The 26,192-nt window shown below is 45.6% G+C and overlaps 1 protein-coding gene across 5 annotated transcripts in view; it reads right to left on the minus strand.

Annotated features, from left to right (window-relative positions):
* Nucleotides 1-26,192, minus strand: part of APTX (aprataxin) — a 37,443-nt gene that overhangs the window by 2,243 nt on the left and 9,008 nt on the right. For all 5 annotated transcript variants that reach the window (XM_077817956.1, XM_077817952.1, XM_077817954.1 and 2 more), the window contains 3 exons: nucleotides 23,074-23,409; nucleotides 21,074-21,133; nucleotides 6,731-6,957 (listed from right to left, as the gene is read on the minus strand). In XM_077817956.1, coding sequence (XP_077674082.1) covers nucleotides 6,731-6,957; nucleotides 21,074-21,133; nucleotides 23,074-23,409 — 623 coding nt within the window. The remainder of the gene's footprint in view (nucleotides 1-6,730; nucleotides 6,958-21,073; nucleotides 21,134-23,073; nucleotides 23,410-26,192) is intronic.

The raw sequence follows: 26,192 nt of genomic DNA on the forward strand, positions 1-26,192 counted from the left end.
GGTAAGTCTTCTATGTTACTTTCACCCCTGGGTAAGGGCCAGATGAAGGGAACGCCCTGACCCATCCGCCAGGATGGAGTCTAGGATCAACGGATGGAGACAGAGCAAACTGTCCCAAGTGTGAAGGGTTGGATGGTAGGGTGCTCTTGAGCTACATTTGAAGGAGGTGAAGATGCAGCCTGGCAAACTGAACCACCTCAGTGCATGTAGACCTGTGGCCCAAGCATCTCGGGCACTTCTGAACGGTCATGGAAGGTTGAGACTGCAGACTGAGACAAAAGGCACCAAATCATCTGAAAATGGTCAGTCAGCAAAAATGCTCTCAAACTCAGAGTCTATTAGGGCCCCAATGAACGTGATTTTCTGAGTGGAGAGCAATGTTAACTTTTCAGTGTTTAGGATGAGATCCAGAATAAGCACAGCATAACATGTATGTGAGAAAGAACTTCTTCTCTGGACCTGCCCCCTAGTAGCCAGTTGTCCAGATACGGGATGACAAGGATTCCCTTTTTCCTGAGGTACACTGTCACCATGACCATACATTGGGTAAGAACCGGAGGGGGAGGGGGAGGGGGGGCAGAAGACAGACGGAAAGGAAGGACATGCACTGAAAATGGTGGTTCACCATGACAAGGTGGAAAACTCTTCAGTGGCCACATAGAAGTAAGTGTCCTGAAGGTCCAGAGCAGCAAACCAGTTGTTTGGAGTCAACATGGGGAGGATACGGAGAGGGGGACCATTCGGAACCTCAGGTATCTGATACATTTGTTGAGGTTGCAGGGATTGAGGATAGGGAACCAGAAAGCACCATGAACAAAAACCTTGACACTGGCACTCCGGACGGACCTTGTGCACAACTCCCAAAGCCAGTAGCAACCAGACCTGCTCGAGGAGCAGTATCTCATGAGAGGGGTCTCTGAAGAAAAAGAGAGAGAGAGTGGGGAGGGGTAGGGTGCAGGAGAATTGGATAGCATAGCCCAGTCTGATGGTGTTTAGGGCCCAGCTCTTGGTGGTAACTGAGCACCAAACATTGTGAAAGCGAGCTAGCCTGTCCCCAAATGGCAGGGACCCGGGTAGTGAAAGTCATGACTGGACCGCTGCTCTGGACAAACAAGCCAAAACGGGTGCTTGGGGACAGCACGTCAACTGGCTGAACCCAGAACCTGAATGTCTCTTCCCCTGGGACCTAGGTCCTTTTCTGGGGTAGGTCCACTTTCTCAGGGGAGGAAAAGATTGCCGAAAGAGGCATTGCAGGCAGTGTTGTTGCTGCTGACCACCATGCTGGCGATTTTGCACTGCCTGCGTATACGCCCCCAAGGAAAATACGGTAGCCCTAGAACCCTCGAAGGATTTCAGTTTTGTTTGAAAAGAGGACCTGACCATCGAAGGGCAAGTCCTCTATAGTGGGCTGCACACTGAAGCAATACCCAAATTTTGCAGCCAGGACGCCCTCCTCATGGTTACCACCGAGGCCATCACTCTGGCTGAAGTATTCACTACGTCTAGCACAGAGTGTAGCAACATTCTAGGCACCAAGAAGCCCTCAGCAATAAATGCCCAAAATTCCTCACTGGAGGTTTCAGGCAGCTGGTCTGTAAATTTAGACAGTCATCCAATTTACAAAATGGTATCTGAACAGCAATACCTGTTGTTCACAATCTGCATTTCTAGGGAAGAAGAGGTGGTGTAGTTCATTCTACCCATTAAGGCCATCCTATTAGAGTCCTTATTCTTAGGAGCAGACTTAAATCTGCCCTGCCGAGCTCTGTCGTTCACTGCAATTACAACAAGGAATTAGGATCTGGGTGGGAGTAAAACCCCTGCATCAGGACAAAGTAGCATTTCTCCAAATACTTTGCTGTAGGCAGCAATGAAGCCAGTTTCCTCCAAAGAACCTTTGCAGGCTCTAAGAGCGCATCATTAAATTGGGAGGGCCACTCGCCCTGGGACAGATGGTTGCAGGATGTCCAGCAACTAATGGGTGTTCTCCTACAGGAGCTCCACCTGGATGCCCAGAGAAGCAGCCACATGCTGCAGAGCGTCCTGGCCATCTTTGAAGTCCTCAGGCACTGAAGGGAAGGAAGAGCCAGGCATGGCTGAATCATTCAGGGATGATGAAAAGGCAGTTAACTGAGCGAATGACAGGTCCCGTTCACGAACTGGCGGACCAGGATGGGACAATTCCAGAGGCTCCACAAGGGGGAGGACAACTGGTACCTGAACTTGCAGTGGGCCAACAGTCTCAGCCAACAACATGCCTGGTGATCTTGCCTAGGAGTGAGAATAGGAGCGCAACCTCTGAACGAGGAGTGTCTCACAGGTTCCATGGGGGGTGGGGGGGTCACTAGGCATAAGGGTAAGGTTAGGGCACCAGGCCAGGGGCCCCTGTCCCAACTGTGGGAAGAGCTGCTACATGAGGGGGAGAGATAGCTCAGTGGTTTGAGCACTGGCCTGCTAAACCCAGGGTTGCGAGTTCAATCCTTGAAGGGGCCATTTAGGGATCTGCTTCAAGCAGGGGGTTGGACTAGATGACCTCCTGAGGTCCCTTCCAACCTTAACTTTCTATGATTCTATGAACAGTCCCTGGTATAGGCCAGGTGATTGGAGCCAGCCCCAAAGTGCAAGCAACTGGTCCAATCATCCATCATCCAAAGCAAGGGAGGGACCGGTGCCAACAATGAAAATAGCACAGCCGGGACCCAGTATGCCTCCATTGTCTCCAGTGCTGAGAGTGGCACCAGTCCCAAAGCAGCAGCAGTCCCAAAGCAGCAGACGGTGCAGAGGTGGAGGGCAGGGAGTGCCACCACAGTAATATTGGTAGCATGAAATGCAGCGGTGCTGAGGAGTTTTCCGTGCCAACAAAGTCCATTGTGCTGAGCCTGGCACCAGACTCGCTTCCACAGCTGGTGGTAAGGCAACATCAGGATGCGGTGCCAACAGACAACAAAGGTTCAGCAGCCTGTCCGGATAGCGAAGCTGTGGATGACACAGCCTTGGAGAAGTCCTGAACCAAAGTAGAGCTCAGGATGGAAAGGCAGAGGAGGTCCACCACCTCTGCCACCTGATATGCTGCTGATGTGGACACTGTCAATGTCAGCATAACCCTTCTCAGTACCAGACTCAATGGACGCCCTGGGGCTGGAACCAGATTCAGCGATACCGGGCCTCTCACATCCCTGTGTGGTACTGGGGAGCGGTTGAACAGATGCTGCATCCTGCATGTCAGCAGTAGCCATACTTTTCCTAGAGGAGTGAGAAGAGTCTCCTCGAGATCTGGAGTGGTCACACTTGGTCTTGCAATCTTTTCTTTGGGGCGTTCAAAGGAGAGTGGTTTCTATGCCTCTTTGGAGAGGCAGTGGCTCCAGAGCATGAGCCGGTACCACTCACTGTGGAGGAGGGCAACCTCCAATCTGACGTAGGCCTTGGTACTGAAACAGGCCTCGTGGCCTGCTTGAGAAGGTTCTGCTTCAGGCAAAGGTCTCTAGCCGCTTGAGTCCATTTTGTGAACAATTTACAAATTGAAAACCACTCTTTGATATGAGCCTCACCTAAGCAGAGCAAGCACCTTGTGTGAGGGTCGTTGTTAGGGATTCCACACACACACACACACGCACGACAGGATGACTGGAAAAAGGCTAATGTAGTGCCCATCTTTAAAAAAGAAGGGGACGACCCAGGGAACTACAGGCCAGTCAGCCTCACCTCAGTCCCTGGAAAAATCATGGAGCAGGTCCTCAAGGAATCCATTCTGAAGCTCTTAGAGGAGAGGAAAGTGATCAGGAACAGTCAGCATGGATTCACCAAGGGCAAGTCATGCCTGACTAACCTAATTGCCTTCTATGATGAGATAACTGGCTCTGTGGATGAGGGGAAAGCAGTGAACGTGTTATTCCTTGACTTTAGTAAAGCTTTTGGTACGGTCTCCCACAGTATTCTTGCCAGCAAGTTAAAGAAGTATGGGCTGGATGAATGGACTATAAGGCGGATAGAAAGCTGGCTAGATTGTCGGGCTCAACGGGTAGTGATCAATGACTCCATGTCTAGTTGGCAGCCGGTATCTAGCGGAGTGCCCCAAGGGTCAGTCCTGGGGCCGGTTTTGTTCAATATCTTCATTGATGATCTGGAGGATGGTGTGGATTGCACTCTCAGCAAGTTTGCAGACGACACTAAACTGGGAGGAGTGGTAGATACACTGTAGGGTAGGAATATGATACAGAGGGACCTAGACAAATTAGAGGATTGGGCTATGTCAGGGTTCCTTCCCCACTCTGAACTCTAGGGTACAGATGTGGGGAGCTGCATGAAAGACCCCTTAAGCTTATTTCTACCAGCTTAGGTTAAAAACTTCCCCAAGGTACAAACTTTGCCTTGTCCTTGAACAGTATGCTGCCACCACCCAGCATTTAAAACAAAGAACAGGGAAAGAGACCACTTGGGGACATCTTCCCCCAAAATATCCCCCCAAGCCCTACACCCCCTTTCCTGGAGAGGCTGGAGAATAATATCCTAACCAATCTGTTACAAAATCATCAAAAAGCCAAACCCCTGGATCTTGGAACAATGGAAAAAAATCAGTCGGTTCTTAAAAGAAGGATTTCATAAAAAAGAAAAAAAAAAGGAAAAAGAATCACCTCTGTAAAATCAGGATGGAAAATACTTTACAAGGTAATCAGATTCAAAACACAGAGGATCCCCATCTGGGCAAAACCTTAAAAGTTACAGAAAACAGGAATAAACCTCACTCTTAACACAGGGAAAATTCACATAAAACAAAAGATAAACTAATCCGCCTTGCCTGGCTTACCTCTATTGGTTGCAATATTGGAGACTTGGATTAGGATGGGTTGGAGAAGATGGATTTCTGTCTGGCCTCTCTCAGACCCAAGAGAGAACAAACTCGTAAACAAAGAGCACAAACAAAAGCCTCCCCCCCAAACCCCAAAAGATTTGAAAATATCTTGTTTCCTTATTGGTCCTTTGGGTCAGGTGCCAGCCAGGTTAGCTGAGCTTCTTAACCCTTTATAGGTAACAGGATGTTGCCTCTGGCCAGGAGGGATTTTACAGTACTGTTTACAGAAAGGTGGTTACCCTTCCCTTTATATTTATGATAGGCCAAAAGAAATCTGATGAGGTTCAACAAGAACAAGTGCAGAGTCCTGCACTTAGGAAGGAAGAATCCCATGCACCGCTACAGACTAGGGACCAAATGGCTAGGCAGCAGTTCTGCAGAAAAGGACCTAGGGGTTACAGTGGACAGGAAGCTAGATATGAGTCAACAGCGTGCCCTTGTTGCCAAGAAGGCTAACGGCATTTTGGGCTGTATAAGTAGGAGCATTGCCAGCAGACTGAAGGACATGATCATTCCCTTCTATTCAGCATTGGTGAGGCCTCATCTGGAGTATTGTGTCCAGTTTTAGGCCCCACACTACAAGAAGGATGTGGAAAAATTGGAAAACGTCCAGCGGAGGGCAACAAAAATGATTAGGGGGCTGGAGCACATGATTTATGAGGAGAGGCTGAAAAGAGAAGAATGAGGGGGGATTTGAGAGCTGCTTTCAACTACCTGAAAGGGGGTTCCAAAGAGGATGGATTTAAACTGTTCTCAGTGGTACCAGATGACAGAATGAGGAGTAATGGTCTCAAGTTGCAGTGGGAGAGGTTTAGGTTGGATATTAGGAGACATTTTCACTAGGAGGGTGGTAAAGCACTGGAATGGGTTACCTAGGGAGGTGGTGGAATCTCCTTCCTTAGAGGTTTTTAAGGTCAGGCTTGACAAAGTCCTGGCTGGGATGATTTAGTTGGGTTTGGTCCTGCTTTGAGCAGGGGGTTGGACTAGATGACCTCCTGAGGTCTCTTCCAACCCTGATAGTCTACAATTCTACAACAGACAACCAACCCTGGTGAGGGTAACACCAGGCAAAACACTTTACTAAGCCAGCTAATGCTAACACTAATACTAAAAGGTACCAACTAACTATATGCAATTAAGTCAAAGAATGAGGAACTGTGAGGTTAAGAACGACACAGTGCTCCCATTCCAGCCAGGGACGGATGGTAAGAAGGAACTAAGGGGGGGGTCGAGATAGTGCTGCATCATGTAGCACGGGGAAGGGTTGTGGCCACAAGGTGCAAGTGTTGCCCCCTATTGGTACCGCTAGGAAAAATTCTCCAGCTCTAACGTGCTAGGTGCATACACAGTTAAGTGGAATACACGGCTACATCTACTCGAAGAACCAGTCTGCACCATAAACTGGAACATTCACCACTGTTAGGAGAGCACGCCTTCATGTGGGCTTCAGAGAAAAATCTACTTGACTTCCAGATTAATAAAAAGTTGCCATTTTCTTATAAAATTTTTCTACTTACTTTTAACGATATGATAATTATATATTTCTGAGTAAGCAAAAAAATAATCTTGAGAAAAATAAAGTGTAGCTAATACTCCCTGTTTTTACTTTTATATAGTTTAAATGCTCTGGATTGTTATGTTGCACACTCTACACCTCTTAATGACATCCAACATTCCTGTTTCTCAAGACACAAACATTCATCATAAATCAAGAGAATTTCATTTTGCAAATTTTCAAAATAAGGCCTTATCTCAGTAAATCAAAAAGGCTCAAGTCCAAAAACAGGTACACAACCTGGCTATGTAGGCATGAAATCGATACCATTGGTTGAATGTGTTCCAGATAACAGAAATAAAACTGGCTGAACAATCTAGCCTTACCTCATGCTGGGAATTGCATGATAACCCAATCTGAACTCCAAGCTATCTTTATCCAGGCATTCTTGGATCAGCTTTTCCCCAACAGCATGCATATGTTGTAGTAATTCAAGATGCTCTTTTGTTACGGATTTTAGACTGGAGATGGAGTCCCAGGGTAAGATTAGCCAGTGGTAACGAGCTTTGGGATATTTATCCTTAATGATTACAACCCTATCATCTTTGTAAACCTAGTAGAGAGAGAGAGAAATCAAGGTTATTTACCATTGACTGGGGTTCCCTGGAATGTCATAATAAAAATAATCAACTTGAATTATCCAAATATTTGGCTTCACTGATCCACACTTGTATGCTCCATGCCCATGTCACAGAACCATTCAAAAGCAGTTAGTTTGGTATGGGGCCAATGTGCACACACACACGTACATACAGATGTACAGAGTGCACCTCTGAAACAAGGTAGGGCTAAACTTACTCCTTATTTCCAAAGCAAGGATGTGTTAGGATATAGATATTCAGGCCTGCCTGTAAAGGCCTATACTCTAAGAATGTAGGTATATGTTTATCATTTAGCTAGTAATAGAGGTATACAAGAAAGAATCTGTGTAAGGGCCTTCTCTCACTGTGACAGTCTGAGGCCCTGTTCTTAGGCCAATGCCTTTGGCTAAGCAGCAGCTGCAGCCATAAGCTGGGAAGCAACCGGTCACATCCTCACGTTCCAAACTAGTCAATCTGGGGCTGTTAGAAAGGTGATCCGATCTATCACCTCCAGAGAAAGGGAAGAGCCTAGAAGATGTAAAAGGAAATTTAGGCTGATAGTTTTCTGTCTGGTTAGAACTCACTTATCAATAGACACAGCTGGAAAACCCTTATGTCTTTATAGATGTAGTTGTGAAATCCTCACTTCTGTATTGTTTTGTCATTATAGTTCCCACTTTGCTATTGTTTATTTGCATGGTCTCTGTCTGGTTCTGTGATTGTTTTTGTCTGCTGTGTAATTAATTTTGCTGGGTGTAAACTAATTAAGGTGGTGGGATATAATTGGTTAGCTAATCATGTTACAATATGTTAGAATTGGTTAGGTAAATTTCAGTAGAATGATTGGTTAAGGTATAGCTAAGAATATTACTATACAAATTAGGGGCAAACAGGAAGTAAGTTGGGATTCGAAAATAAGGAAAAAGGAACTTGGATTTAAGCTTGCTGGAAGTTCACCCCAACAAACATCAAATTGTTTGCACCTCCGGACTTTGGGTAGCGTTGCTCTCTGTTCATGCAAGAAGGACCAGGGAAGTGGGAGAGTGAAGGAATAAGCTCTCTAACAGGATGGAGGAAAGGAGAGTATGGATCTGTGGAGAAAATACATTTGGAGCTCTCCAGTGACTGTTAAGTACACTATTTTACCCAACATAAATATACCTCCAGAGATCCACGTTGACTAATTACCAAACAATAAACACTTATCTGAGAGACAGTGGTGGAAAGAGTCTTGAGATTTTCTATTTGACTATATAAAGTCTCCTATAAGCCATACTCAACACATTTTACTACCACCTGTGAAGTATTTGGATCAATATATCCCACGCTCTGGGCACTTCTCTGCAGATAGCATAACCAAGATAATTTACAAAAACTTGCATTTGCAATGAGGTAACAAACCGGCCTTTCCACATCTGGTTTATAGATCTATAAATGCCTAGACCTGAAGGGAGCACTATGAGCATCTAGTCTGACCTCCTGTGTAACACGGGCCAGAGAATTGACCCACAATAATTCCTTTGAACTAGAACTGGTCTTTTAGAGAAACATCCAATCTTGATTTATGTAGACTGGCTGCCTAGGGTAAGGAGTCACTCGGCTGCAGCAGACGCACTCAGAGACTGCATTCAGCAAAAAAACATTCTAGGACGAGACTAATGACCACGTCGCTTTAACAGAAATAATGAAGAGGCAAAAAGCTGTCAAAGCCTTTGGTGGTCACTTACCCAGCTAAAGTGATTTCACCCAGAAAACCACTTGCAAGGAGAGGTTTCAGAATAGCAGCCGTGACAGCAGTTGACAAGAACGTCTGAGGAAACGTGAAGGGGGGGGAGGAGGGGGAATAAACACGGGGAAATAGTTTTACTTTGTTTTATGACCCATCCACTCCCAGTCTCTATTCAAGCCTAAGTTAATTGTATCCAGTTTGCAAATTAATTCCAATTCAACAGTCTCTCCTTGGAGTCTGTTTTCAAAGTCTTTTTGTTGTAATATTGCGACTTTTAGGTCTGTAATCGAATGACCAGAGAGACTGAAGTGTTCTCCGACTGGTTTATGAATGTTATAATTCTTGACATCTGATTTGTGTCCATTTATTCTTTTACATAGAGACTGTCCAGTTTGCCCAATGTACATGGCAGAGGGGCATTGCTGGCACATGATGGCATATATCACATTGGTAGATGTGCAGGTGAACGAGCCTCTGATAGTGTGGCTGATGTGATTAGGCCCTATGATGCTGTCCCCTGAATAGATATGTGGACACAGTTGGCAACGGGCTTTGTTGCAAGGATAGGTTCCTGGGTTAGTGGTTCTGGTGTGTGGTATGTGGTTGCTGGTGAGTATTTGCTTAAGGATGGGGGGCTGTCTGTAGGCAAGGACTGGCCTGTCTCCCAAGATCTGTGAGAGTGATGAGTCATCCTTCAGGATAGGTTGTAGATCCTTGATGATGCGTTGGAGAGGTTTTAGTTGGGGGCTGAAGGTGATGGCTAGTGGCGTTCTGTTATTTTCTTTCTTGGGCCTGTCCTGTAGTAGGTGACTTCTGGGTACTCTTCTGGCTCTGTCAATCTGTTTCTTCACTTCAGCAGGTGGGTATTGTAGTTGTAAAAATGCTTGAGAGAGATCTTGTAGGTGTTTGTCTCTGTCTGAGGGGTTGGAGCAAATGCGGTTGTATCGTAGAGCTTGGCTGTAGACAATGGATCATGTGGTGTGATCTGGGTGAAAGCTGGAGGCATGTAGGTAGGAATAGCGGTCAGTAGGTTTCTGGTATAGGGTGGTGTTTATGTGACCATCGCTTATTAGCACCGTAGTGTCCAGGAAGTGGATCTCTTGTGTGGACTGGTCCAGGCTGAGGTTGATGGTGGGATGGAAATTGTTGAAATCATGGTGGAATTCCTCAAGGGCTTCTTTTCCATGGGTCCAGATGATGAAGATGTCATCAATGTAGCGCAAATAGAGTAGGGGCATTAGGGGACGAGAGCTGAGGAAGCGTTGTTCTAAGTCAGCCATACAAATGTTGGCGTACTGTGGGGCCATGCGGGTACCCATAGCAGTGCCGCTGGTTTGAAGGTATACATTGTCCCCAAATGTGAAACAGTTATGGGTGAGGAAAAAGTCAACAAAGTTCAGCCACCAGGTTTGCCGTGACATTATCAGGGATACTGTTCCTGATGGCTTGTAGTCCATCTTTGTGTGGAATGTTGGTGTAGAGGGCTTCTATATCCATAGTGGCCAGGATGGTGTTTTCAGGAAGATCGCCGATGGATTGTAGTTTCCTCAGGAAGTCAGTGGTGTCTCAAAGATAGCTGGGAGTGCTGGTAGCGTAGGGCCTGAGGAGGGAGTCTACATAGCCAGACAATCCTGCTGTCAGGGTGCCAATGCCTGAGATGATGGGGCGTCCAGGATTTATAAGTTTATGGATCTTGGGTAGCAAATAGAATACCCCAGGTCCGGGTTCCAGGGGTGTGTCTATGTGGATTTGATCTTGTGCTTTTTCAGGGAGTTTCTTGAGCAAATGCTGTAGTTTCTTTTGGTAACCCTCAGTGGGATCAGAGGATAATGGCTTGTAGAAAGTGGTGTTGGAGAGCTGCCGAGCAGCCTCTTGTTCATATTCCGACCTATTCACGATGATGACAGCACCTCCTTTGTCAGCCTTTTTGATTATGATGTCAGAGTTGTTTCTGAGGCTGTAGATGGCATTGTGTTCTGCGCGGCTGAGGTTATGGGGCAAGTGGAAAAACAGCATCACAATTTCAGCCCGTGCACGTCTGCAGAAGCACTCTATGTAGAAGTCCAGTCTGCTGTTTCAACCTTCAGGAGGAGTCCACCTAGAATCCTTCTTTTTGTAGTGTTGGTAGGAAGGTCTCTGTGGATTAGTAAGTTGTTCAGAGGTGTGTTGGAAATATTCCTTGAGTCGGAGACATCGAAAATAGGATTCTAGGTCACCACAGAACTGTATCATGTTCGTGGGGGTGGAGGGGCAGAAGGAGAGGCCCCGAGATAAGACAGATTCTTCTGCTGGGCTAAGAGTATAGTTGGATAGATTGACAATATTGCTGGGTGGGTTAAGGGAACCATTGCTTTGGCCTCTTGTGGCATGTAGTAGTTTAGATAGTTTAGTGTCCTTTTTCTTTTGTAGAGAAGCAAAGTGTGTGTTGTAAATGGCTTGTCTAGTTTTTGTAAAGTCCAGCCACGAGGAAGTTTGTGTGGAAGGTTGTTTTTTTATGAGAGTATCCAGTTTTGAGAGCTCATTCTTAATCTTTCCCTGTTTGGTGTAGAGGATGTTGATCAGGTGGTTCCGCAGTTTCTTTGAGAGCGTGTGGCACAAGCTGTCAGCATAGTCTGTGTGGTATGTAGATTGTAATGGATTTTTTACCTTCAGTCCTTTTGGTATGATGTCCGTCTGTTTGCATTTGGAAAGGAACATGATGTCTGTCTGTATCTGTATGAGTTTTTTCATGAAGTTGATAGATTTCCACTCCATACGGCTAAATGCAGTGCCTTGCACAATGATAGGTTTCAGAGTAGCAGCCGTGTTAGTCTGTATTCACAAAAAGAAAAAAAGAGTATTTGTGGCACCTTAGAGACTAACACATTTATTTGAGCATAAGCTTTTGTGAGCTACAGCTCACTTCATCGGATGCATTCAGTGGAAAATACAGTGGGGAGATTTATATACACACAGAACATGAAACAATGGGTGTTCTCATACACACTGTAAGGAGAGTGATCACTCAAAATGAGCTAATACCAGCAGGAGAGTGGGGGTGGGGGGAAGAAAACCTTTTGTAGTGATGATCAAGGTGGGCCATTACCAGCAATTGACAAGAATGTCTGAGGAACAAGGGGGTGGGGGGGGGGGAATAAACTTGGGGAAATAACCTTTTGTAGTGATAATTTACACAAAGTAAAACTTTCTCTCCCTCCCCCTCCACCCCCGCTCTCCTGCTGGTATTAGCTCACCTTTCCTGATCACTCTCCTTATAGTCTGTATGGTAACACCCTTTGTTTCATGTTCTCTGTGTATATAAATCTCCCCACTGTATTTTCCACTGAATGCATCCGATGAAGTGAGCTGTAGCTCACGAAAGCTTATGCTCAAATTTGTTAGTTTCTAAGGTGCCACAAGTCCTCCTTTTCTTTTTGCAAGGAGAGGCTGTAGAAAACATATCCCTAACTCCCTGAAGTCTCTGTATTTACTGAGGTCAGACTGAGATCGCTTGGCTGCGTGGGACACAGTTCTGGAGGGTGAAGGAATCTTTTCATCAAACATTTCAGCAGAGGATGCTCAAACAGAAAGTTGCCGTTTATTGCTTGTCAAACAGAAAGCAAGCACCGCAACATTGTGCAAAGGCTTGTATTTTTAGTTGTCCAAAGCAGGTGAGATTTAAAAAGAACAATCAGCCTATTAAATAAAACAGGCAGAAGCTGTAGACGGACTAGTACAAAGAGAAGGAAACACATTCAGGCTAGGAGACCTGTGACTAGGGCATGCAGGGCTCCTGTTGAGGTCACAGATTGGTCTGACAACGAGCCAAGGGATTCTAGAAACAAAAGGAGACATCTACTGCAATTCCAATTATATTCATGTCTTCACTAAGCAATTCCAGTAGGAGGAGGTTCCAACCCCTTTCTGGGCATTGCTTTTCTAATCAGGGAAGGAGAAATCACTTACTGGCAGCTGCTGGATTGAATAACTAAGACTTGTGCACTGAACAGCTTGAGGGAGGGAGTTTCACCATCATGACTGACTCCTCCCCAAAATGCGATCCTGGGAACTACCATCATACCACCGGTTCTTTGTTGGCCTGATCTTTAAAGCCATACCAACTAGAAAGGGGAAAACAAATGAACTCACCACCTCCACCAGCTTCAGCTAAATCCTCCACAATTCCTGGGGAAGATGTAAAATTCAAGTTCCTACTGTTGCCCCTCCCCTATTATAGCATTTTCCTCCCACATCTAATTTCTCCTCTTGCCTATCTTTGCCTTCTGCCCAAGCAGAGTTTGGCTTGGCCAACGAAGACAAAACCACCTTTTACAACACTGCTGTGAACAGAGGCCAGCCAGCTTGACCCTGGTAAGAGCTTGCCAGGTCTTGAAGTGGCTAGTAAGATTGTATGCTGTGCCTTTGCCCTCCCTGCAGTGAGGCCTCCAGAGAGACAGGCTTGTTTTTCCATCCCTGCTATCCCCTTCTTATTCTTGTGTGTACATCTTCCTGGCTTTGCTTTAAAGGAAACAGAATCAAAGTTCAACAACTCAAGGCTGTACAAAACTGGCTCTTCTTCCTGCAACCAGGACAGATAATGCCATCTTTAACACCACCCAAAGCGGTCTAGCAGAGATTTCTCCCAATAAAAATTCCATACAACAAATGAAAAAAGGAATCAGAGAAATTGTTAAAATAAAGCTTTTACTCAACTTTTTAAGTTTCAAGTACTTTAACTGTTTCCCTTCTTTATCCAGGAGGCCTGGTCTACACTACAAAGTTAACAAGGTCAACAAAACCTGCCTTGCATCAGCCTTGTTGGGCATGTGTCTACATTTAAATATGGCTCCTGCGGATGTAAGGGCTCCTGCCCTTTCACCCCAACTTAACATCTCAGGAGGAGAGGGATAGCTCAGTGGTTTGAGCACTGGCCTGCTAAACCCAGGATTGTGAGTTCAATCCTTGAGGGGGCCATTTAGGGATCGGGGACAAAAATTGGGGATTGGTCCTGCTTTGAGCAGGGGGTGGGACTAGATGACCTCCTGAGGTCCCTTCCCACCCTGATATTCTATGATTCTATGAACACCACCTCCAAGAGCAGCATAGAGCCAAGGTTGATGTTCTTAGGTCAACAGTGTGAGTGTAAACACTGCCTTTCTTAGGTCGACTGTAACTGTCCTCCAACAGCTGTCCCACAATGCCCCACACTGAACACTCTGGTCATCATTGTGAACTCCATTGGCGAGGGCTCATAGAGACCAGAAGAACCCTTTCCCCTTTAAAGCCCTACAAATTTTTGAAATTCCTTTTCCTGGTTGCCTGCCTTTGCAAGCACACCTAGCATCTCTCCATTGTTGAGTGCAACTGCCCAGCTGACCATGCCGGCTACATGCTTCAGACACACTCCTGCCTGGAGTAGACAGGAAATATTGGATCTCCTGTGCCTGTGGGGAGAAGAGACTGTGCAGGTACAGCTTAGAATCTGCCCTAGAAATGTGGCTATCTACAAGCAGATTTCTCAGGGGATGCAGAAGGGCTAAGACAGGGACCAGCAGTACTGTTGTGTGAAAGCCAAGTTGCTGCGGCAGGCACATCAGAAGGCCTTCAACAATCAAGTTGGTGCCGAGCCATAGGCCTGCCGCTTTTACAAAGAGCTGAATGCCCTACTCAGTGGAGACTCCGCCTCCCCCAACAGCACCACGGGTTCATCCGAGAATCCAAAGTCACAGACCCCTGCCGTGAACTGTGAGGAAGAGGAGGATGGGGACAGACAACCAGGGGATCCAGCTATGCAGCAAGGCAGAACCTGTTTTTAACTCCAGTGCAGTCCAATCAGTCCCACAAGTTAAGCATTGGCGAGCCCAGTGCAGGGGAAGAAACCTCAGGTAAGTGTGCAGTTTAATTTTAAATTTCAGGGATGGCCTCCCTGAAAGTAGCAGGACACATTTTTTGACTTATTAATTTACTCATGCTAGAAGAGATAGTGGTACAACATAGAGGTAGAGTTACTGCTTTTCAATCCCATCTATCTTCGGCGGGGGGCCACGGTGAACAGTTTGTTTACGTGCACAGGGATGTCCCATGAATTCTCCTGATATCTCGCTAGAGCACAAGAAGGGCCATATTGGGTCAGACCAATGGTCCATCCAGCCCAGTATTCTGTCTTCTGACGGTGGCCAATGCCAGGTGCTTCAGAGGGAATAAACAGAACAGGCAAGCACTGAGTGATCTATCCCTGTCATCCACTCCCAGTTTATGGCAATCAGAGCTTTAGGGAAACCCAGAGCATGGGGTTGCATCCCTAAGTATCTTGGCTAACAGCCATTGATGGACCTATCCTCCATGAATTAATCTAGCTCTTTCTTGAACCATCATAGTTCTGGCCTTCACAACATCCCCTGGCAACGAGTTCCACAAGTTGACTGTGGGTTGTGTGAAGTAGTACTTCCTTTTGTTTGTTTTAAACCTGCTGCCTATTAATCTCATTGGGTGACCCCTGGTTCTTGTGTTAGGTGAAGGAGTAAATAACACTTCCTTATTCACTTTCTCCACATCATGAAACTTTCATGGAGGTACTCTGCAAACCTCTGCCAAAGGTTTCTAGGGAAGACTGTCTTATTTCTTCCTCTGGGATAGAGTGGCACGGTGAAGTATCTTAAAATAATTTCAGCAGGCACCATTGCAGTACACTGGCTAGCAGCATATGGGCCTAGGTGGCATCGGGCCACCAGCAGCAGCTATGCTCTCTGCCTGTTACCCTCAGGAGTGAGAGATCAGCTAAAATCACCACCACCACCTGTGGAAAATGATGCCAGCATTCAGTGCCACTGCCCTATACTACTAGAATCACGCAACCAAGCAATTCCCTCCTCATTTCCCCAACCACCACAGGCCATACTCATTGTGGCTGGTGCCGGGACTGGCACCGTGCACAAGCAATCCCAAGCAGAAATGAGAATGTAGTGCTTAGAACTTTATGGGAGCAAAGGAAGTGAGTTCAGTATCTTAAGTTTCACTTTCTATAGTGAATACACCGACAATGGTACCGCTGTATGTTTTATCTACAGCTGCTGCCACTGCATTCTTCAGGGTCTCCCCTCCACACCCGCAGCACACCTGAGCCAGATAAGGAGGAGAAAGGAGAGGACTTGTGACGACATGTTCCAGGAGATCCTGCAAGCCAGTGCATCCAACAGTGAGCACAGGGCCTGGAGGATGAACACTGCAGACAGCCTGGAGAAGGATAGAGTGGAGAGAAGATAAGTGGAGGAAATGTAGATAGAGATGCACCAGGACATAATGGGGCTTCTCAGGCAGCAAACCCAGATGCTGCAGACTCTGTGGACCTGCAGGTGCAACAATCCTGGGCTCGCCTCCCTCCGCAGCCTGTTGAGAACTCAGTACTGGAACCTCCCTATAACTGCCCTCGATATTCCACATGGCAAGAGGGGTCACCTCACTACCCCTACCACTCCATCCCAGGGGATATTAGAAACAATCACAGCTACACATACACTAACCTGTGAAAGCCACCGCGGCTGTACGTGTAGCTGAAATGGACATGAATGTTCTCTCCTGTTCATAATTTCTGTTCTCTTAATAAATTAAGTCTTAAATGTATTTGTTTTTAAATTGACAGGTGATTTTTTTGCACAGATTCTGTTACAGAATAAAATTCTATTACTCAGAACAAAATTCTTCTTTATTAGTTCTCAACATATACTGTCTGGCACTCAGCAGTTCTGAAAGCATCCAATTACTTGTTACCATGTAGTGTCACACAACTCACTGAATGCATCCGATGAAGTAGCTCATGAAAGCTTATGCTCAAATAAATTGGTTAGTCTCTAAGGTGCCACAAGTACTCTTTCTTTTTGCGAATACAGACTAACACGACTGCTACTCTGAAACAATTCCTAAGATCATTCACAAACAAAATCAATGTGTGTATTAATGTTATATTCCTGTATATACATACACACACACACACACACACACACACACACACACACAGAATTTACCTCATGATCCATAGTGGACTGCAAAAGAGCAGAGCCAGGTGGAGCACACCACTATACCGTACGCTACTCTGGCTCACAGTTACAATGCTCTTTCATAGCTTCCCTGAACTGTATAGCTCCACATTGAGCTCTTTTAATGGCCTTGTATCTGGCTGTTCAGATTCAGCAGACAGATGCTCCACCTCTGCCCTCCATGCCATGGAAAGTTTTCCCTCTTTGCTTCACAGATATTATGCAAGACACAGCAAGCAGTTATGACCATTGGGATATTTTTCTCACTTAGATCCAATCTCGTGAGTAAACAACGCCAGCAACCCTTCAAATGACCAAAAGCACATTTGATGGTCATTCTGCACCTCCTGAGCCAGTAGTTGAAGTGTTCCTTGGTGCTGTCAAGGTGCCCATTGTACAGCTTCATGAGCCATGGGAAGAAGGGGTAGGCTGGGTTGCCCAGGATCACTATTGGCATTTGAACATCACCAATTGTAATCTGTCAGTTGGGAAAGAAAATCCTTGCTTGCAGCTTTCGGAACAGTCCTGGGTTCTTAAAGGTGTGAGCGTCATGCACGTTCCCTGACCAGTCAACCATGTTGATGTAGATGAAGCATTCCCAGTGATCCATCAGTGCTCACATAACCACAGAAAAGTAGGCCTTTTCTGTTGATGTACTCTGTGGCAAGGTGGGCTAGTGCCAAAATAGGGATATGGATGCAGTCTATTGCTCTATGACAGGTTTCAGAGTAACAACCGTGTTAGTCTGTATTCGCAAAAAGAAAAGGAGTACTTGTGGCACCTTAGAGACTAACCAATTTATTTGAGCATAAGCTTTCGTGAGCTACAGCTCACTTCATCGGATGCATACTGTGGAAAGTTTAGAAGATCTTATTATATACACACAAAGCATGAAAAAATACCTCCTCCCACCCCACTCTCCTGCTGTTACCAGCTATTACCAGCAGGAGAGTGGGGTGGGAGGAGGTATTTTTTCATGCTTTATGTGTATAAAAAGATCTTCTACACTTTCCACAGTATGCATCTGATGAAGTGAGCTGTAGCTCACGAAAGCTTATGCTCAGATAAATTGGTTAGTCTCTAAGGTGCCACAAGTCCTCCTTTTCTATTGCTCTACTGCAGTTCGGGAACTCCACAGCTGCAAATCCATCCACTATGTCCTGCATGTTGCAGAGAGTCACAGTCCTACATAGTAAAAGGTGATTAATGGCCCTGCACACTTGTATGAAAACAGCCCCTGCTGTAGATTTCCTTACTTCAAATTGATTCCCAGTTGATTGGTAGCAATCCAGCCTTGCAAGTTTCCACAGTGCGATCGTCACTCATTTCTTCACTGTTGGTACAGCTCTCATTTTGGTGTCCTTACACTGGAGGGCTGGGACAAGTCTGGCACACACATCAGGGAATGTGGCCTTGTACATCCTAAAATTCTGCAGCCACTGCTCATCATCCCAAAACTGCATAATAAAGTGATCCCACCAGTTAGTGCTTGTTTCTGAGGTCCAGAACCAGCACTCCATCATCTTGCAGCTGCTCTGTGACCACCACCAACAACCTTGAATCAGGCCTTGCTACTTCCCACAGCAATCTGTCCTCCAAGGAATCATCGTGTTCCCCGCATCTCTTCTTGCAGCTCTGCAAATACTGCAGGATCTTGCACCCTGTTCTTGCAACGGTCATGACAGTAGTGCAGAACTATGCAAGCTCCATGGGTTTGTGGGATTTTGGGAAAAAAAGGTGCAAAAATCATGTGATATAGATGACATTATGGGATGGCCAAAAGACAGTGCACTGGAGGGTGGCAAGTTGCACAGTAGGATACTTACCCATAGTGCATCTCATCGTGCATCGATACAAGCACTCCGAGGGAGTATGCGCACCACTAACACAAGCACAAGTGCTGACTCCGTGGGTGTTGCGGGGCTGGAGCACCCACGGGGAAAAGTCAGGGTGTGCTCCACGCCCACCGGCAGCCAAGCTCCCCCCTCCGCTGAGCGTGCCACGTCCCCACTCCTCCCCCTCCCAGTGCTTCCCGCCCGCCGCCTAACAGGACTTTCCGGGAAGGCAGGGGAGGAGTGGGGACACGGCGCGCTCCAAGGAGGAGGCGGTAAAGAGGTGTGGACTTGGGGGAAGGGGGTGGAATTGGGGCTGGGTGAGGGTGGGGCAGGGACGGGGCTAGAGGTGGGGGTCAAGCACCCACAGGGCAGAGGGGAAGTTGGCTCCTATGAACACAAGGAGCCAAGCATGCACAAATGATGTACTGACTGCAGCAGCTGTATGCCAACGTAACTTGAGTTAACATTAGTTAGTAGTATAGACACGGGCTGAATTTAATAAAAAGTTAAGTGGTTTTAATTGTGGTTACAAAGCAAGTGAACCAGCAATAATCGGATGTAAAACCTCACACAATAATTATGTAGCAGTTAAACAACAGTTTTAACAACACTTTATCCTTTGCTGGGTAAGGTATCCTGATTATCAAAACAATATTCTCAGCCACTTGCTTAGGGTATGAATCAGCACTGAAATAGCTGTTTTCTTCCATATGGAGAAAGACTTGCATTTGTGAGGTAAGCGATCCAAGAACAAAGCATCCAGGCTTCTGCTAGAACTCAATCTCTTGATGCAGTAGAATCATATAACCAAAGGGGGTCAAGATCCTAGTCTGTTTGGCAAATCTTCCTCTGGCTGAGAACAGCAAAGTGTGGGGAAACTTATGTGATGTCAAGAGGGCCAAATACTAGAATAAGTGAGCCCAAACTAAAGCTGCTATGATGCTAGCAGTGCTCTCCGATGCTGTATTCCATAATAATTTGGGAAACAGCCACCTCCAACTCCTTTTAGCAGAACGGCACCAGTCAGTGCCAGACAGCCCTTTCCTTCCCTGGTCTAGTGGTAGGGGCAACTCCAGGTAATTCAGCTGGAAAGGTATCAGAAGGAGCAGGAAGCCACTATCTTCCAAGGACCTTCCACCAAGATTGTCTTTCACCTGATCTCACCCACCTGGCAGACGTTCCCAAGTTGGTTGAACTTCAGGACCCAGTGCAAAGTTCAACTATTCATCCATTCAGGCATTTGTTTATGGTTGGCTGGGATGTGAGTGATTCTTGTCTAAGAATGGGCTCAGAAATACTGGATCTCCACCCTCTAGCACACCTAGAGGCCAGAGGGCTACCTAGGTTTCATCTTGATAGAGTAATTTTTCTCCATCAAGATAGAGATTCCAGTCTCCATTTCATAAAATTACTTATTGTCTAATTACTCAAAGAGTGTTCTGTGACAAAGTCTTGAGACTCAAGATCATCATCTGTTTCAGCTAATAAGAATACTCAAACTTCTGCTTATCAAAAGCACTCTGCTATAGTCTGATAATATCTCGGGGGGGGGGGGGAGGAGGGGGTAGCCACCACCACATAAGAACTGAAGTTTGAAGAGACACCGGTTCAGACATTAGGCAACAGGTTCAGTATTATGATACTTAAACATTCCAGTTATCAATTTGATTAATTTTGATTTATAACTAAAATGAGATGCACCTTCTTAGACTATAAAGTCTGATGCTTTTTGGTGCTAATTTGATTAGTTAACTCCAATCTAATATTTAGACTAATTTGGTTTAATCCTGATCTGATTTTGAGTGGATAGTGGTAATGCTTTATTTCTAGTTTAGTTTAATATTACTGGTAACCTATCACCGAAGCTAAGCTTTCTTGATTTTATTTTTGTTAGTTTGTGTGTTTTAATAAAATTTAGGGTACTAATACAGTGTCTCATTTCTTCACCAGCCAGTGTGGGTCCAGAACCTCGGAGGACCCAGGGGACACAACTGGTCAACCTAACAGCCTGATGACCTCTCCTAATTAGTTCCTGGGTCTCATAAGTGCCTGCTCTAAGCATGGTATTGTGACTGCATTTCAGACGTATTTTTTGGGATCCAGATGTTGAAACAAGTGATACATGCTTTATACACAAAGCTATAAATGAAACCAAGTGACCATAACAGAGGAAAATCTAGTGCTGGGGACACAACTGTCACAAGATTCTTGGATTCCATGAAATTCCACCCACACTCTCTTTGGTTAATTGGGTCACAAAATGTACCTCTCCTGAACCACAGGTGTTAAGAAAAGCAATTGGGGAGCATCATATTAACAACAGCTCTCCAAGGTGAGAGAGGTCTCCTGCTGGCCTGATGGAAAAGGACTAATGCATCTAGAAAACAGGTTGACATACATACATGCACAGTTGCTAATTTTAACATGCAGCTGGCTCAACAGCATTCTGAATGGGATGCTCATGGAATAATTTACCAATCCACGTTCAAAGTATAGTGTGGATCATTCCCACCTGCATTTTTGGGTCTTGCATGGAGATCTTCAGACCTTGACTCCAATGTCCTAAATGTTCCTGGAGTATAAATAGAATAGGCGTTCAGAAGAAAGTTAAAAAAAAAAATCTAATGATATTTAAGCAGAATCCAAAATCTTCAATTAAATAATTTTTATACCTCCAATATTACTTTGCTGATACAAATACATACCTGTGTTAAAAAGGTATTTTCTTTTTAGAAAACTTATGAAATAACTTTGCAAACTTTACTTCAAAAAAACTGTTAAAGTAAAACACTTTCAGTCGGGAAATTCCAGAATTAGAGTTGTGCAGGCACCTTTAGTTTGGCCCTCTTATTCATCTGCATGATGACACAGCCCTTAATGACATGATCACAGACTCTTCTTCTACAGGACCCTGCATCACTCAATGCACAGGACAGACAGTGCTTTGTGAACAAGGCAGCCATTAATATTTCTTTTCATCTGTGTCATTCAGTGGGTGGTCCCAGGCCTTGCTCTCTGCCACCATTCAAACCCTCTACTGAATGCAACACTTTACTTTCATTTCTATTGCACCCACCGCCATAACATCTTAACCTTACACACATTAATACATTTATCTTCAACAACAATATGGGCTAGGGTGGGTGAGTGGTGTTTTTTCAAATAGACAGTGCTCAGGCACTGGGAGATTATGCCAACATTAGCAAAAACCTCTACTAACTTTGGGTTTCTCAGTGATTGGGTGCCCAGCTTGAGACACTTGGAGACAGATTGTTTTCAGAATATGTAGCATTTTATGGCACCCTATATATTCAAAACATGTCACGGATATTAACACGTTAACCCTCATAACCCTCTCATGAGGCAAGTGTGTAAGCATTACTACTTTTTCAGAGGTTCTCAAACTTCATTGCACTGCAACCCCCTTCTGACAACAAAAATTACTACATGACCCCAGGATGGGGGACAGAAGCCCGGGCAGGGGGACCAAAGCCAAAGCCCGAGCCTAGCCACCCCAGGCGATAGGGCTCGGGCTTTAGCAAGTCTTTAGCAAGTCTGGTGACCCCATTAAAATTGGTTCACGACCCACTTTGGGGTCCCAACTCACAGTTTGAGAAGCAATGTGTCTATCTTATAGAAAGAGAAACTGAAACAAAGGCAAAGTGATTAGCCCAAGGCCACATAGTGAATGAGTATCAAAGCCAGGATTAGAAGAACACAGAACTCTCTGTCTCCCAGCCCTGTGCTCCTGCCTGTAGGCGTGCGCAGGTCTTGTGTGTGTGTGTATGGGGTGGGGGGAGAAACAGGCCCCAAGTATGGCACCCAGAAAATGAGGAACACAGAGTTAGTGGCAACCTCTGGCAAGTTTGGTTTCAATGAGTGGGCAGAGGCAGGGACAAACTCATTCTTTTTGGTATGTGATGGACACTTAATTTGAGTGTGCTTCTACTCTGAAAAGTGACTGGGAAAAGATCAAGGGGTTTCATCAGTTCGCACTCGCTATTTCCAGGCCAAATCTCCTCCATTTTCAAGTAAAACAATGGATTTCCTAGCTGCCAACCCCACAAACCCACCTAAAATCAGAGTCAAGCTGAGCTCTTCTGACTCACACCATCACCCACCACCAAGATTCTACAGTTGGAAGCAAAGCCATCATCCTGCAGTCTGCTGCAGGCAGCTGAGTGCACCCATGTGAAGCCCCACTGATTTCAGTAGGGGTCTGCCCATGTGGATGCAGGATCGAGGGCTTAGTTAGCAATTCTGTGGCTGATGTACAAGCCAGAAGGAAATTCAGCTTGCTCCCCCAAATCTATGTTGGGTTTTCCATGCGAACAGGAGTCACTTGAGTAGAACTGGTTTCTGCCCTACAGTCAGCGGATTTGACTGACTACACTGAGGCTCAGTGTGCACGGAAGAGGTTTTGACGTTCTCCCACAATTGCTGTAACACCAGTGCAGCTCCACCAGCGCTGGCAATGATGGGCGTGATCGGGCAGGGCATTCTACTGCTCACCTTGTGGCTGGAAGAGCTGTCATGGGGAGAGGAGGAAGAATTACTGGTATTGTTTGGCTTGCAGCTTGAACTACCATCTTGCAAGTCTCGTTGCTCCATTTTCATATTTTTTTCAGACACGTTTTCCATGTTACTATTCCCTGAATCTACGAATGGCCTCTTGTTTGCTTTTGTCTTCCCTTTTGCTAGTGCACCAGACACCGCTGTGACTTCCAAGAATTGTACAGTGTAGGGGTAAAGTTTATTCACAAGATGTAGAACCTGTCCTGGTTTCAGCTTCACTTCTTCATCCTTGCCAATATCCACCAAATCAACACTGGCTGGGTTCACGCCCATCTTTGGGTAATCAGAAAAAAAGCACAATGTAGGAATTGGCATACAAGTACAGATCCCAAATTCAGACATACCAAAACCCAACTACCCCAAACTGTTCTAGGGCATCCCTGCCCTGTAACGCAGAGAGGGAAGAATACATGGCACTTCCTCCACCCCACTCCACATACTGGCCCATTTTAATGCAAATCAAAAACTGGAGTTTGAGGTGTAGATTTAGAGCCTCATCCTGCAATCAGAACTGCTAGAGCAAACCCTGCACCAGCATGAAGCCCTAATGAGCCTAATGGGATCCCACATGGGAACAGGGTCTGTGTTAGCAGAGCTGACTGGGACTCCATACCACCACAAAGCCCTGCACCCCACTAGGGTCTGTGTTGGTGGCATTGGTTGTGACCCCACCAAAGCATGCAGCCATACTGGGATCCTACATGGGTACAGGTTGGTGGAGCTGGTTCTGACCCTGCCTTGCCATGAAGCCCCTGTGACCTCAATGGAGCTGGTCCCACATTGGTACAGAGTCCACATTAATTGTACTGGCTGTGATCTCGCCCTGCCACGGAGCCCATGACCCAAATGAGGTCAGTTCCACATGGGTACAGGGTCCGTGTTAGTGATATCGGTTGCAGGATAAGATGTGTCTTCATCTGGGTTTTAAGGCCTTTGGCATATCTTTAGGTGCTTGGAAAAATAAATAAATAGCAGCTACATCAAGTCTGACTCCAATACTCAGCATCAGAAACCAGCACCTAGGTTCCAAACAGTTGTACTTTCTGATCAGTCTCCTTTATAGCGATATGTGTCTTCTTACTGTGCTCCAAATGCACGGCATCTTTGGAAGATTCTTAGCATAAGTTGGTTTATTTCATTGGTGACTAGCTCTGTGAGAAGATTTTGCCATTCCAAATGTGTGTGTGAATACCTATGACAGGCCTAATGCTGCCCTCAGTTACACAGGAGTAATGCCATGGGCAGAACTGAGCCCCATGTTACAAATATTTCAAATTAAAAAAACATTGAAAAAATATAGATCATCTCAATTATGGAAAAATTAAGTCTCATATTTTATGAAAGTACCAAAAAGCGTTTCTCCTGTGGCACTTAGTCATATTAAAGAGGCATTTATACACTTTAGTTCTATGTTGACATGTGTTTCTATACAAACTGAGCCTCTCCATGACCGTATTAACGATGAAAGGTTCGTGTAAGTGTAGCTAGCTTCACACCACATAAAAGAGCGGTTACAACACCAGACTGTTGCAATATCCCGTTTTACATCCATTAAAATATTATTTTAAATGTTACTTATGTTCTCTGTGTGCCTTTGTAAGAAATCAATCACAGCATGAAAGGCTGGTAGACTGTAGTGTCAGGCACCAGGAAACAGAGAAAACAGCCAAGGAAGAAGAAAGAGCCATCCATGCGGGCAGCACAGAGCAACTCTACTCTGGCTCTTCTTCATACAGGGGGCCCAAGGCTTTCAGCAGCTTTGGCTCACAGGGCATGGCCCATTGCCAACCCCACCTCCGGGAGGCTCACTTCCATCTGGGCAAGAGTAGAGCAAAAGGAAATTAATTCCTCTCTCCTGGGATGTCTCAGGAAGAATGCAATCTATCCCAGGAGAGAGGAATTAATTTCCTTTTGCTCTACTCTTGCCCAGATGGATACCTGCAAGGTCCACACAATGGCACTATGACTTGGAGCCCGGGGTACTCTGCATGAGTTTTAGCCCTTCAAGTTTCAGCTGGAATCCCAAGATATTCTGCTGAATTATAATGCCCTATATTTTCAGAGGAATAAAATTTTCTTCACTTTCCATCCTGAACCATGTGCTGTTTGAAGGCTACTTCCTGACACCCTAGCACTGCACTTCCTTCAGGCCAGGAGCAATCCTCTTATACAGTGAAACTTGCACTAAGCACCATCTTCAGAGGCAACTGCCTATCTGAATACAGTCACAGTGTTCCCAATGTTTCTTGTACAGTTGTATTCAGACTGTAATTAAAGCTTACTCACTAGGCAACCAGTGGTTGCTGATCCCTTAGTGGTTTCACTGAATATAGTTTGCAGCCAAGTGTAAAACGTTTATCAAGCAGTTGAGGTCTTTGGAAGAAAGATTTGTTTCTAACCAAGCCCAGTAAGCTGCCGAGGTGCTTTTTGGACCTGTAGGGCACTGCATCCAGAGTACAGTATTTGTAGTACAGTAGTGTAACGATTTCTGTGAAAAGCCAGTCTCTCTCTCTCACTGGTAGGTCACCAGTCTAATTGGGACACAAATTAGTTGTGACAAAGTTAATTACCATTAGATGGCCTGAGTGAAATAAGTTTTTTTATTTCAACTCTACCCCTAACAGTCAAGTGTTAGAAGGGATTGCAAGGATAACTCCCAAGATGATCAGGTACTGTGACGATTAACACACCCAGAAACCCAGACAAACAAACAGAGAGGCCTTGTCTAGGCTAGGAAAACAGGCTGCTAACCCTGGGCAAGGAACCTAGTAAAGGTGTTAAACCCTGTCTACGCTGGATGCTAAGTAGCGTTTAAAATTGTGTTAATTAAAACACTACCTATTCTCCAAGTCTAGACAGCCTAGACAGAGGCCACCCCCCCAGGCCCCAGCAACAGGTGGGGGAGAAGCAACATGAGGAGCAGCAGCAGAAATCTTAGGCCATATCTGCACCACAGGACTATAGCACCATAGCAATGTCATAATGTAGACACAGCCTCCAGTGACAGATGGGGTTTTTCCATCACTGTATTAACACCATCTCCCTGAGAAACGGTA

The sequence above is a fragment of the Eretmochelys imbricata genome, chromosome 5, assembly GCF_965152235.1.
Source record: "Eretmochelys imbricata isolate rEreImb1 chromosome 5, rEreImb1.hap1, whole genome shotgun sequence".
Classification (NCBI taxonomy): Eukaryota; Metazoa; Chordata; order Testudines; family Cheloniidae; genus Eretmochelys; species Eretmochelys imbricata.